Source organism: Balaenoptera physalus, assembly GCF_965194825.1.
Source record: "Balaenoptera physalus genome assembly, chromosome: 16".
NCBI lineage: Eukaryota > Metazoa > Chordata > Mammalia > Artiodactyla > Balaenopteridae > Balaenoptera > Balaenoptera physalus.
This window is the reverse complement of record NC_138898.1, coordinates 83,440,436-83,454,299: the sequence shown is the minus strand read 5'-3', so window position 1 is coordinate 83,454,299 and position 13,864 is coordinate 83,440,436. Positions and strand designations below refer to the sequence as shown.

At 59.1% G+C, this 13,864-nt stretch overlaps 1 protein-coding gene across 9 annotated transcripts in view; it reads right to left on the bottom strand.

Moving 5' to 3' along the window:
* Nucleotides 1–1,045: 1,045 nt before the first annotated feature.
* The window catches only part of MLXIPL (MLX interacting protein like), a 56,012-nt gene continuing 43,193 nt past the window's right edge, over nt 1,046–13,864 (bottom strand). For 2 of the 9 annotated variants that reach the window (XM_082432315.1, XM_082432319.1), the window contains 14 exons: nt 12,053–12,128; nt 10,356–10,438; nt 10,102–10,191; nt 9,760–9,804; nt 9,041–9,242; nt 8,836–8,916; nt 5,676–5,845; nt 3,783–4,311; nt 3,263–3,556; nt 2,784–3,106; nt 2,492–2,619; nt 2,288–2,411; nt 1,601–1,730; nt 1,046–1,314 (listed from right to left, as the gene is read on the bottom strand). In XM_082432315.1, the coding sequence (XP_082288441.1) occupies nt 1,196–1,314; nt 1,601–1,730; nt 2,288–2,411; nt 2,492–2,619; nt 2,784–3,106; nt 3,263–3,556; nt 3,783–4,311; nt 5,676–5,845; nt 8,836–8,916; nt 9,041–9,242; nt 9,760–9,804; nt 10,102–10,191; nt 10,356–10,438; nt 12,053–12,128 (2,394 nt within the window). In that variant the 3' untranslated portion in view covers nt 1,046–1,195. Of the gene's footprint in view, nt 1,315–1,600; nt 1,731–2,287; nt 2,412–2,491; nt 2,620–2,783; nt 3,557–3,782; nt 4,312–5,675; nt 5,846–8,835; nt 8,917–9,040; nt 9,243–9,759; nt 9,805–10,101; nt 10,192–10,355; nt 10,439–12,052; nt 12,129–13,864 lie in introns of all 9 variants that reach the window. The other 7 variants (XM_082432312.1, XM_082432320.1, XM_082432316.1 and 4 more) reach the window with 6 other exon arrangements.

Genomic DNA, 13,864 nt, shown 5'->3' with positions numbered 1-13,864 from the left:
ACGGGTTCAATTCCTGGTCGGGGAACTAAGATCCCACAAGCCGAGCAGTGCAGCCAAAAAAGAAAATTAAAAAAAGGATCAATAAAAGGATCGACGAAGTATTGGGGCCATTTACCCCAACTTCCCATCTGCTATCAGTTCCTTCTAAGACATCCCGACCTGGTGGTCACCCACCCTCTGCTTGCACATCTCACACAGTGAGGCCGTCACTACCCCCTAAGGCAACGTTCTCCTCCTGGATGGTTCGGATGGAAGGCCCTGCCACTTCCACTCTGGGGTGCCGGCTCTGCCCTCCTCCAACGTGGAAGGTGGTGAGCCTCCCTGAACCTACCCCCCTGGCCATAGAGGATTTCCAGGCTGAGTGTCTGTCATCTCTCCCTTGACTCCCTGTGGCCTATTCACAACTCAGCCCCCAGAGGGATCCTGTTAAGAAGCTCTGTCTGATCTTCTTTCACCTCCACTCAAAACCCTCCAGGAGCTTCCAGCTCAGAGGACAAGCCAAGGTCCCTTCTTGGCCAGCGAGGCCCTCTATAAGGCCACCTCCCACTGCAAACCGTTCTCTTTCCATCCCAGAGTGAGAAACTCTCACAGTCCCTGACAGTTTCTGTTTTTATTGGTCAAGAATTCTTTACAAAATCCACACACACTCATCCACACACATACCAGGTGCCTCCCCTGGCTTGGCCACCCCCTGCCCTGCTCCCTCCTGGGATCAGACCTTCCTGGCCTCACGCAGGGATGCCATCCTGCAGCCCCTCCAGGCTACCAGTGGAGGAGCCGAGAGAAGGAACCTCCTTTTCTCCTTCCCGGCTTAGAAACAGAGGCCTGTGCCTGACCTGTGGGGGGAGCAGGTGGGAGTGACAAGGAAGCATCGTCCCCTTCCCTCTTTCAAACTCCCTGAGTTGCCAGCTTAGGCCCCCAAGCGCCACAGCTGCTAAGGCCTTGGGATCCTCTTCTACTTGAAGCTTCCCCGTCCCCATTTTGCAGACTGGAAAATGGAGGTCCAAAGAGGGAGGATGAGCTCCCCAGGTCACAGCGTTGTCGCTATAGTAGAGCAGGGACTGGAACTCAGTTCTTCCTGGCTCCCAGGAGATCAGAAGAAACGCTGCTTGACAGCCGGGACCCGGAGCAGGAGGGGCGTGCCCAGGGAGAGCAGCCCCAGGGCAGCTGAGTGAGCAGCACGGTCCGGCCAGCACTATAAAGATTTGCCAAGGGTGCCCTCTGTGACTGCCCGTGTGGCTTGCTCGGCTATACAGTCCGGGTCCGTCAGGATGCTGGTAGATGTACTCAGCTGGCGTAGGGAGTTCAGAACAGCTGGGAAAAGAGAGAGAGAGAGGGAGAGACACTTACTGGGGTCAGGGCCCTACCCTTGGATGCTGAAGACAAAGGGATCGGGGGAGGTACTAGTTAGCAAGACTGTCAGTCAGCCCCTCCTAGGATCTCTGTCTGCAGGTGTCCTGGTGGCCCATCTGGGGGCATGGTGGGGATGGACAAAACCCTAGGCTACAGTGAAGACAGGCTAGACCTGGGGTCTGAGTAGGGTGGAACCCCCTGCCCTGAGGCTTGGACACTCTGCTGAGCAGGCAGGTGGCTCACGTACTTGGTCGGAGAGCAGGCAGGGAGCAGTACTGGTCCAGCCAGGCCAGTGAGGTCTGGCGGAGGCTCTGCAGGCTTGCCGTAGACACCATTCCATTGAAGGACTCGAACAGAGGCCGGATGAGGATGCTGAACTGGACCCGGGTCAAGGAGCAGTTCTGTCATCCAGCTGGTACCCCCACCCATTTCACATGTAGCCCTGACAGCTGGCCACTGTCCAGCCTTGAACCCTGAGGACTCCTTCTGTAGCCGCCCTCCCATACACTAAGGCCCTCCCAGCTCTCTGGCTCTCAGGCCCTTTCCCCAGCTCCTCCAGGACCTTCCTTCTGGGCTGGACTATCCCCCATCCCTGGGCTTCCTGCCCTGGCTCAGTCAAGGGCTTGACCAGGTAAGGGAGTGAGAGATTCTATGTCTTCCCACGGGCCCACCCCGGTCATGTTACTCCAAGTACAGGTTCTCCCAAACTGCCCCTGGGACAGGGGGCTCCCCCTCAGTTTCCCTCTGCTCCCAGCCCACCACTGGGTAATGCTGCTGGCCAAGATGCCAGGGGCCTTGAAGGAGGGGGTAGAATCGGAGCCCTTTCCTCTGGGAGCAGCTCTGAGACCCTGCCTGGCCCGGGGAGTGGAGCCTGCATCGGGCCCAGCCTGGTCCGGCTGCAGCGCTCACCCCGCCACTGGCCAAGTGAGGATACTACCCAGAACTTCCAGTTATGCAGCGTGCGGGTCCGGACATAGTCATCGAACATGTCTCGCATTTGGTCGAACCGCTGGTGTGTGATGGGCACTCCCGTAGCAGGCAGCTGCTGCTGGCACAGGCTGGGGGCATGGGGCAGGTCAGGGCGGGGAGTCAGGCCGCAGGCCCCCTGGCCCAGCGCCTGCAGGTCCCCCCCACCCACTTGATGGCGGCATTGAGCTCCTCGATCTGGTCCCGGAGCTGCTGGGCTTCCTCCTGCTTGGCGGCTCGCTCCTGCTGCAGCATGGCGATGTACTCGGCCGTCTTCTGCAGCGTGGTGGCTTTGCTCATCTACGGCAGCACCGTAGGGCTGGGCTCAGGGACTGGGGGTCCCCCACCCTGGGCCCCACTGAGGCACTGGGATGGGAGGAGGCAACCGGGTGTGTGGAGGGCCCTGGGGTGTTCCACAGTGGGGCCCTGCGGCTCGGGGGTGCCAGCCTGGGCTGGAGGCTCACCTTGAGGTTGGGCTGGGTGCTGAGCGTGCTCACCAACACGTGCAGAGTGTCAAACCCCAGCTTGATGTTGAAGCGCCGCTTCTGCTCCGCAGAGATGTGTGTGATGCGCCGGGTTTCGGTCTGAGGGGGAAGAAAGTGGGGTGAGCCTAGGAGGGGGCGTGGGAGGGCCTGGGGGGAGCAAACAGACCTTAGGGTGAGAAATGGTGCCACCTTGTTGTCCGGATGGCCCCGGCTTAGGACGCGGTGAGGGGAAGAGATGCACACGCTCAGAGTCCCCGGGCCCGGCAGGGAGTTGAGCTCCCCGGACAGCCGCCGCTCACCACCTGTGTCAGAGACAGACAGACCCACAGACAGACCAACACAGGGGAGAGGGTCCCATTGCCCTGTCCCTCTCATCCTGGCCCCAGATGTAGTCCCCCCTTCTTCCTTCCCCTCCCTCCCTCCCGCAGAGTTCCCCAATCCCTGCAACCCCTTTTTACCGCTGGGTGCTGGGGGCGAGAGCCGCTCCGCTTTGGGGACAATCAGGGGCCTGGGAGGGGCCAATGTGGCTGGACCCGGAGGTGGTCGGGGCGGTGTAGGGGCCGGGGTCGGGGGAAAGAAGGTGCAGGGGAACTCGGGGACTATCTCCTGCTGGGGTGGAGAAGGGCAGAGAGTCGGGGTGAAGCCCCGGGGTTCACCGCCACCTCCCAGTGCCCACCATCTTACCGGGGACCCTGGGGACCGGAGGAGGGCGCTGGACACAAGCGCTGGTTCCAGGGCTTGCTCAGGCTTGGCTGTGCACAGACAGAACTGTGAGGGCTGCTGGGGCCCCCATCCCATCATCTCCCAAGACCCCGTCCCTCCGCTCCTCACAGCCCACACCGCTTTTGGGATCAGGGCCCAGGTCCCTCATTCCTTGCCACCCTGCCCTCCGGCTGAGCCTGCCCCTTAGCCTTCACCCTCTAATCCCACAGGCTCCCCGCTCCCGCATCTGGTCTCCATGTCCCCTTCCCAGCTCACCTGCTGTGAGCAGCTGTGCGAGGCAGGGATTGTTGCCCCCGGCAGTGGCAGGGGCCAAGGTGGGGGGGCTGGGCCTCCGTCCCCTGGGGGACTGGGTAGGGGGCTTGCCTCTGGGCCGCGTGCCTTGGGGCACGGTGAAGTGAGGCCCGAACGGGGGCTCCGAATACCCCGAGGGTAGAAGGTCTATGGGGAAGGGGGCGGGGGCAGGGCCTGGACCCAGCGGGGGGGTGGGTGCGAAGGCCGTGGGAGCAGACGGTGGGGACACTCCCGGGGCAGGAGGGACAGGAGGGAAAGAGAATCTGGGAGAGAAGAGAGGCTCTTCCTGCAGCATAGCAGGCAGTGGAGCCGCCGGAGGGAAAGGGGGTGGGGCACAGGGCTCCAGGCCAAGCCCCTTGGCAGGGCTGGGGTATTGGAGGAGGGGTGGGCGTGTGGGAGTGGGTGGGAGCTTGGGCTTGGGGTCTTCAGGAAGGAGGAAATCAGAGCTCAGGAAGGCACTGGAGTCCAGAGGGCCAGGGCAGCTGCTCCGAGCCTGGTTGGGGGACAGAGAGCAGGGGAGAGAGCTAGCCTTTTTGAGGCCTCCCAGGCAGCCTCTTGCCCTGGCTGAGCTCTGGACTGGGCACTGGGAGAGTTGGGAGAAATGGTCCCTGGCCTCAGACACACACCCCAGGAAAATTATAATCTAATGAGGGGAAAGAGGGGAACCCATTTATGCACAAATTAGGCATGAGAAAGAGCGTCAATCTTCCTGCCTGCCCATTCATTCACCAAATAACTTACCAACCCATCCATCCATCCATTCATCCATCCATCCATCCATCCATCCATCCATCCATCCATCCATCCATCCATCCATCCATATCCATCCATCCATCCTCCATCCATTCACCTACCTATGTAGTCTCTCATCTATGAGCTAGCTCATCTACCTATATTTCTACCAGCCTACCAGGTATTAACCCATTCACCAATCCATCCAACCACCTATACTTCCTTCACTCACCCACCAACCCATCCATAGTCCGTCCATCTATCCACCATCTGTATATTCACCAGCCACACATCCATCCACCAGCCCATTTACTGATCCACCAAACTACTTACTCATTTACAAATTCATCCACCAGCCCATCCATCCAATCAACCACTCACCTACCTATATATATACCAACGATGTAAGTAAGCATCTACCCCCATCTACAACCCAGCGATCTATTCTCCAACACACCCATCCATCCACACACTCATCCGTTCACTCACTTGCTCAGTCATCGGGCAACCATTTACCCAGTGCTGTTAATGTGCTTGAACTGTGCTAAGTATGAGAAGATGCAGTGGTGAGTAAAGCACAGCCCTTCCAGCAAGAAGCTCACGGTCTAGTCAAGGAGAGAGACCTCTTAAACAATGAACTACGCTAGTGCCTGAGAAGTCTGATAACGGAGGGAAAAGGCAACTAACTATCCTAGCATCATGGGGACAACATCTGAAGTGGGCCTGGGAGTTCCTGAACCAAAATGATAGAGTCACTGCTTCCTAAATGCACATGCTCAGCTTCGGCCTCCATGCTTCCGTTCCTGCTTCTCCTCCCCTCTACTGGTCTCTTCTTCTGCCCAAACCCGAGTCATTCACTAAGGCCCAGAACTCCCCCCTCTTCCAGGAAGTCTTCCACAAGCAGCCCAGCTCCACGCTCCTCTGTCCTCAGGCTCCCCCCCCCTCAACCATCTTGTCAGTTCTGCTTCACGAGGGTCTTTCCTCCCCAGCTGAACAGTGCCCTCCTGGAGGGCACAGATGGGGTCTTTCTCCCCCTCCAGTCTCTCTCGATGGACTGAGCATACTCAGGAAGTACCCTGAATACCTCCGGGGTGTGGGCAGGTGAGCTGGGCAGGGTGAGCTCACCTGCAGGCGGTTATGTCCCGAGAGGTGGGTCATGCCCGAGCAGGCAGAGGGCACCTCCGAGCCCAGGATCCCACTGCTGAGGACAGGGTCAGCCATGGGGCCGAAGCTGGGGGGCTCCAGGAAGCTTGAAGTTGTAGGCGTCTGTGGGGGGCGGTAGTTGGTGAAGAAATCTGTAATTCAGACACACAGGTGGCAGCTGTCAGGGCTAAGGCCGTGGCTGGAAGCAGCAGGCTGGCCCTGTCCCCAGGCTGGGCTGGCAGTGGGGTGGGGGCCAGCGAGGGAGGGGGGGCCTTCCACAGAAGATTGTGAAACTGGGAGAGTTTCTGTCTCACTTAGGGGAAGCCACAGCAGAGGCTCTGGTGGGACGGGCCTGAGTGGGAGACAGCAGGGGGATGTGTGGGGATGTCAGTGGGACACCCCAGGAAGCAGCCCTCCCACCGAGCCCCAAAACTGGCTCCTGAGGCCCCCCTTCCCCACCCCCGGCCTGGGAATCCCAGGCCTTGTCTGCTCCTGTTACCAGCTCTGGTGGGGACATGGCGGGGTGGGGTGGTACTAGAGACTACCAGAGAGGGAAAGGGTGGGGTCCAAGGGGAGGAGGTCTAGGATGGGGAAGGGCATCGTGGTGTCAGGAGTTCATGGAGTGAGTTAGGGGTGAGAGGGGTCAGAAGGTCAGTGGGTCTGGGACAATTTGGGTTTGTTGGAAGGTCAATGGATAGGGCTACAAGGACAGAGCTCAGGAGTGTGGGTGAAGGGGCTAAGGGGGGTCTCAGAGCAGGGGTCAGAGGGTGGGCTCAGAGCGGGAGCAGGAGTGAGGGGGTGCTGGAAGGCCTGGAAGAGCTGGCGGGGAGTGGGGCAGCCAGATTGTTTGAGGTGCGGGTTGTGTAAGCCCCAGGCTATTCTGGTTTTGGGAAGCAGCTGCCTGTGGCCTAACCACATCCCGGGCCTGGGCGCCGCCCGCCCGCCCGCTCCCTTCCGGGCACCTTTCTCTGACCCTGAGCAGCCTCCTGTCTGCACCAGCTCCCAAGGCCTCCTGGTCTGGTCAGACGCGACCCCACTGGCCTTGGATGGACCCCAGCCCCCTGGCCAAGACAGGTGGTCAGGCCTTTCCCCCCGGGGGCCCCCTTGAAGGAAACTCAGGAGTGGGATAAGCCAGCATCAAACCTCGAGCCTGACTGGGTCTTATTTGTGCATCTCATGTGACTGGGGGCCCGTGTGTTGCTGGGTGGCCGGCTCTGCATGTGTCAGTCTCACTAGCACCAGTCTGTCTGCCTCCCTGTGTGTCGGTCCCGCTGTCTGGAGCTCTGTCTGAGTCCGTGTGCACCTGCCCTGGTGTGAGGTGCTCAGTGTGTACATGTCTGCCCTGTGCCCACCTCTGTGTGTGTCTGTGTGTCTTTCTCGGCCACAAGGTCAGAAGGGATCTTCTTGCTGTCCTCCTGCCTCCCTTCAACAGAAGGACTGGGTGGTAGAGGGTGAGTGGCCGCCTATCCTCCACCCCAGGCCCCCAGGGACCATGGGCCTCATCACGTAGCCCCAGGATGCTCAGAGCCGCAGAGCAGCAAGCCCAGCACAGCCTGAGTCACCATGTCCCCTTACCACGGCGTGTCCCCACCCCACGTTGGCAGAAGGCACTTACTAGTCCCAGCCACCCACGGAGCCCTCCCAACCTGTCCCCCCCCACTGACCTGCCATCCCCTGGCTGAGCCCCTCTCCCGCCCCATGCTTCCCTGAGTGGCCCTCACCCAGCCTCTCCCTGCTCCCTGAGCCCCCTCCACCAAGCCCCCTCCCTCCAGAGAGCTATGGCCCCCCCACTAGGTTTCCTCTCAAGTGAGGAGCTCTTGGGGACCAAGCGACAGCCCTGACGGCCCTGGTGCTCCCTGCCCTCCCAGTTCACGGGGCGCTTGAGGGGGCCACACTAGCCCCCTCCCCTGTGTGACCCGCAACCCCTACTGTAGGTTGCCCTCTCTGGCCCCCACTCTGGCAACCACCCTGCGCTGAGAGAAGCCGCTTCCCAGCCCCGGTCGGTCAGGTTTTGCCCAGAGGCCGGGTTTTGGGGGGAGCGGCTGGGCTCCTACCTGCGGCAGGGGTCTGTGTGCCCAGACGGGGCTGCTGCCCTCCCAGGCTGGTCTGCTCCCAGGGCACTGCCATCAACGCTGCTGTCCCCGCAGCCCCCAGCCCCCACTCAGGCAGGGATGGGGGTGGTTCCTCATTCCCTCGTCCCCGCCCCATAGGCCTCCACCTCTTAACTGACAGGCCCAGGACCCTGCCAGTCAGGAAGGAGTGGAGGGGTCACCCAATCCAAGCCTTTATCCCAGGAACCCCCTTTCTGCGCCCGAGGCCTCGGCTGAGACAGGCTGAGCCTCCATGTCTGACCCCCAGCACGGCTCCGGAGTCCCCTAAGTGTGTGCCTATCAGGAGCCGTCTCCAAGGTCTACAGCTAAGTGAAGAAAGCAATGCGGGAAACAGGCTGCTACAGAGACAAAAAAGAGACATTTGTCCGCATGTGCTATATAGACATGGTATCTCTGGCGGGACACGAGAAACCAGCGACTGGTGGCCCTGGGGTTCAGGAGAGGGAGCCAGGGCAAAGGATTACTTTAAAGAATGCTTTATAAGATATGATTCCTGGGATTTTCTTAAAAATAACATAGGAGGGGAGAACTGGGTGAGGTCTAGGTGAAATAAGAATGGCCAGGAGTTGATAAATGTTGACGCTGATGAGGATTCCATGAGGGTCAGTGAACTACTCTCTCTCCCTACCTGTGTGTATGCTTCAAATGTTCTTTAATAAATAGTTTTTTTAAATGAATTATATAAATACTAATAAATAGACCCAAACAAAGGAGAGCCATCAAAGTCCCTCTCTCCCCTGAGAGAGTCCCAGCATCTACTGCTCTCCTGGGAACTCCCCAGAGCCTGGAGCTTCAATGCTCCTGGTCCCCTGTCCCCTGCTAGGTACCCTGGCTGGCTTGCTCTCACCTGAGGCCACACCACCTGCATCCCAAGGCCAGACAAAGGGAGACCAGGAAGATCCCTCAGAAATCACCCAGATCATCCGCCCTCCCAGAGGGGCCTGGGACTGGCCTGAGGTCTCAAGCATACTGGGGCTTTCCTCCCACTGACCCTGACCATCCACTCACCCAGGGGGAGGGGCCTGCCCCACCTGAGATCTCCATGAAGTCATCCAGGCTGGGCTGCAGAGGCGTCAGGTCCGGCTGGATCATGTCAGCGTTGCCGACATAGGCTGGAGGGGGCAGTGGTGGTGTCAGCAGCATCGGGCAGGGCGGAGTGGGGGCACCCATGCCTGGCCATCCTCCCTTGGCTGCCTGGATCCCCTCAGGCCTCCCTTTCCTGGCGCAGCCCCTCACCGTCCTCGGGGGGCAGCTGCAGGGGTGTAGGGCCGGGCTGAGTCATGGTGAAGAGTGTGTCGGAGATGTCGGACAGAAAGCAATCGAGATCCAGAAGCTGCCGCCCGCCGGTCTCCTCCTCTGGGCCCGCCAGCAGGACGGGCACCACGCTGGTGAAAAGCTGCTCGCACCATCGCTCCGGTGGCTGCCACCCCCCTTCCACCTGAGGAGACAGAGCTGTCAGCAGCCCCGGGCGGGCTCCACTGCCCGACTCCTTCCCAGTCTGGAGGCACAGGGGGTCTCCCACTGCCCCCTGCCTGGGGGATGAAGTGGTCAGCCATCCAGAGGGCCTCTCTGCAGAGGGCCTTTCAGTTTGCTGCCTGAAAGGCTAGGGTTACCCCACTGGCCTCCAACAACTCCTCCCAGGAGAGAGGCTGGGATGGCCTGCAGAAGAGATGAGGGTCCCTTCCTGCCCCTACACTTTTCCCTACCTGGGTCCCCAGTTCTTAGAGCCCTCTGTTCCCCCATGCTTCCCCACCACTTGCTTAGTGAACCGGAAGGCTTGGGGTCTTCCCACCACTGCGCTCCAGTGCTGCGCTTCCCAAGAGGAGAAAAGCTCAATTAATCAACCAGAGGACAGCGGCCACACCCCCTCCACTCACGTCCCGCCCTCACCCCACCGCCACTGCCTCGCCCACGCAGAGGGAAGCGTCCATTCTCTGGGTCCAGGGAGCACCCACCTGCTTTGGGGCCAGGAGATCCCCTTCCCTGCTGGACTTACGGAGCTGCAGGAACACACAAAGGTGGACACTGGATCCCTTTCCGCTCCTCCATCGCTCCCCGCCAAGGCCTCCCGTACTCACTAGCTCCCCCAGATCAACCGGATCCCTCACTTCCCCTCGGAAGCTCTTTGGCCCTGGGAGGTAAGGAGGTTGCGAGGAGGCCCTGTGGCCACTGGGTGGCGCTGTCGGCCTGGGTCTTAATGGAGGACAGGGTCGGGGTTGGGTTGGGGGGAAGCCCTCCGGGGCTCTTGCAAGAGAGGCCGTGGCCAGAAGTCGCAGGGGAAAGGGCCCCCCACTGACCCGCTTCTTGTAGTAGATGCGCCACTTATGGTACTCGCGCATCACCACCTCGATGCGCCGCTTCCAATAATTCCCCTCCAAGACGACGGCCTGAGGAGGGCCGGATAGGGGACTCAGTGCGAGGGGTGGCACTGACCCCACCCCTCACCCAGTCTCCCTCTGGGCCAGCCCCTCCCGCTCAGCATGAGGAGTGATGGGCAGGAGGGGCCTGGCTTGGTGAGGCGGCAGGTGGTTGGTCCCGTGGTCTCAGCTACCTCCGGTTTCCGGTGCTCATCAGCCTCAGGCCCCTGCAGGGGGGTCACGAAGCCACACACGGGGCTTTTCCTCCGCTCCACATCTGAGAGAAGGGCGCCAGGTCAGGGGTGTCCAGCTCCCTCATCTCCCACTCCAAGGGGACTGGGACTCAAGTGCCACACTGTGAAATCCTGCCTGGCCTTCCATGCTCTGATTAAGTGCCACCTCCTCCAGGAAGCCTTGCTGCCTGCTCTAGCTCTCCCAGATCTCCTTCTTCTATGCGACCCTGTAAAACAAACCTCCCACACCCCATCTGCCCCCTTGGGAGCCTAGTAGGTGTGCAGGCAATGCTTGCTGAATGGGATTGTTGGGCCACACAAAGTTAATTGCCCCAAGAAGGTCCTGGTCAGGCTGGCGGGCTAGAGGTCCAGAGCCCTGGTCCCCTGCTTCAGGATGCCCAATTCCATCTCAGAGAACCACCGCTGGCCCACTTCAGGCCACCTGCCTGAGCCCTTTCTCTGCTTCCTCCACTCCCATCCCTGTCTTCAACCCTGATCTCTCTCCAGGCTCCTTTTTGGCCTATAAACAAATTCCAGGCTCTCCTTTACCTCTCAAACCTTCCCCTTCCTTTGCTTCCCAACAAGCTAAATTTCTTCCCATCACCCCTTTGCTTTCCTCCCAGACTCTGGCAGACCTGTCACTCACCACATCCACCTCTGCCCTCCCAGCTGCATTGTCACCTCTGGTACCTCAGCATCTGCCCGCACACCCACCCCGCTGGCCCAGCTCCTGAGCTCAAGGCTCTGGCCCTCCCCAGTCCTGTCCTCCGAGACCTTGGCTGCAGGGCACCCTCCTCCTCCCTAAGCCCCGGGAACCTCCCCTCTGTTTTCCTACCTCCCTGACCACTTTTCACTGGCCCTTCTGCCAGGCCCACTCCCCCTAACCTCTCTCATCCTGCTCCTTTCCAGTTTCAGACCCATCTTCCAGCTGCCTGGGGAACCTCTACTAGGATGTCTCAAAACATCACTCTCAGATGTTTGGAAACTTCCCTCCCAAGCCCAAGCCTCCTCTGGACTGCCAACAATGCCTCCCAGTCTCCCAGCTCCCCACCGTCTCCCAGTGTCCCCATCTAATCCATGGACTAACCCTCTCAATCCCAAGGGTGTGTGGCATTTCTTCCACCGTCCCCTCCCCTCCATATTCTCACTGTTCCCCCCGGTCTGGTGTCATTTCTCGCCTAGACCTCCCTGACTCCAGCCTCACGCCCTCCAGCCCATCTTCTTGCTGCGGCCAAGTCATTCTTCCTAAAGGGCAGTACAGGCCTAAACCCCTCCATGGCTCCCTGAACCTCCAGGATAACGCCCACACCCCTTAGCTTGGCTTCCAAGCCCTCCGGGACTGGCCCCACTGCTTCTCCTGCCTTTCCATCGCCTTCATATGCCCCACCTTGAAGCCAGACCCTAACCCCCCACCCCCTGCTCAACAGCCCTCTGGTTTTATTCTACGTGGAATCCCCTTCCCTTCCCTCTGCCTCATCACGTCTGCCCTCCCATCAGGATAGCCTAGGGTTGCCCCTGTTCTAGGAAGCCTTCCCTTTTCTGAAACCCCATGGTCCCATGTGCCTCACTTTCCACTCTGCCTTGGCCATTTCTCTACATGCTGGCCTCTCCATTGGGAGTGAAGGCAGAAGCTGTGCCCTTTAGCCCCAAATCCTTACATCTGGCACAGAGCTTGGCACACAGCAGTCCTTCAAGACCCTGGGGCTCCCCACGCAGTGACTTTTCCTGGCAGTCCTGACAAAGAGGAATTTAGGGGTGTCTGTGGGGCCCATCCTGCCTCAGCCCACAGCAAAGTTCCTCTGGGACAATTGACACAGAGGAGGGGGGACCACCTGAACATGAAATTTATTGGGACCTTCAGCATCACTTACAAAGTTCTGTCCTAAAGGACGTTCTCCAAGATTATTCCTATGGGATTGGGGGTAGGGGTTATCCTGGTTGTGAACATAGCTTGGACAGAAAACAAAGGGATGGGTCCTTGGCTGCATGGACTCCTGGGGGTTAGAGCAAGGAGGATCTCGGAGTATCTGTTCCTGGCTTCCTAGTTGAGGATATGAGCACCAGGAAAGACTGGGCTTGCCCAGGGCCCCCAGAGAGTCAGCGCTGAGCAGGCCTGGTCAGGCTCTGCCTTCCCCCACTTGGCAACCCTGTGCTCTGGACAGAAGGGCAGGGATCACGTGGCTTCCTAGGGCTGGGACATGCTTTATTATTATTTTTTTTTTGGACATGCTTTATTTAACAATGATAAGTTCATCCACTCATGCAGCCTCCTAGGCCCTTGCACCTATGCTGGGACAGATGCTGGGACAGGGGATCCATGAATGAATCGGGGATGAATCGCCCAGCTTAGTGGGAGAGACAAGGAAAGCACACACATCACATGAGCTAAAGCAAGGTGGAGAGTCAGCTCATGAGAGGTGCTCTGGGATATCAGAGGAAATCAAGATGACTTGGGGGTGTGGAAAAGGAAGGGCTCTTGGAGGCCAGGAGCCTGCCGAAAGGGTGGGGGTGTGAAGGGGAGGAGCCAGGCAGCCCTCCAGCAATCCCACTCCTCCCCCTTTCCTGACGCCCCCCTTCAAACCTTCCGTGTTCAGGGAGGAGGAGTCCTGACATTTGTTAGAGGTCTGCTGTTGCTATTATCACAATAATAGTAATAAATCCCAGCAGCTCACCTTCAGGGAGCCCTTGTGTGTTTCAGGCCCTGTGCTGAGATACGGACCATATACCTCGCTGAAAACTCACAGCAAACCTCAGCAATAGGATCTATTATGATTCCCACTTTACAGATGAGCAAGCACCAACTGGGGGAGGCTAGGGACTTTCCCAAGGTCACACAGCTAGGGTGTGCTAGAAATTGACTCAACCCCCCTCTGACTTAGAACTTGGGGTCCTTCCATCAACTTGTGCCACAAGCTGGCTGAGGACCCCTGGGTGGCATCAGAAATTTCTTCTGCAGAGAGAAGGGTCTGCACCCCATCCAGCTTTGAGGGGAAAGGGTAGAGGGTGAAAACTCGGGGTGGGAGAGTTAGAGACACCTTCTCCCCCTGGCCTATCAGCTTCCTGGTTTAGGCAGGGCCCGTCCTTAACATTCTCAGGCGAGGGCTGGAAGCCAGCCAGCCGGGAGCAGTGGAAGAAGTGCTGGGCTGAGTTGGAGAGCCCTGAACTCACAGCCAGTCATAGCTCTGCTCCTTTTATGCTCAGTGACCCTGAGTAAGTCACTCGCCTTCTGGGTCTCACTTGCTCGTCCATAAAATGGGGATAATAAAACCTATGTCCCAGGGTTGCTAGGAAGCCTTAAATAAGATGATTTAGGAAAGTGCCGGGCACATAGATGAATAGAAACCAAAAACAAACAAAACAAAAGAAACCACTTCTTTTCTCTGCTTGAATGGAATCCAGTGGGGCCACTACAGAGAATACCACGTGTGGTCCCTCCTACGCTGTGTGTTCCCAACTCAGTGCAGCCTTTG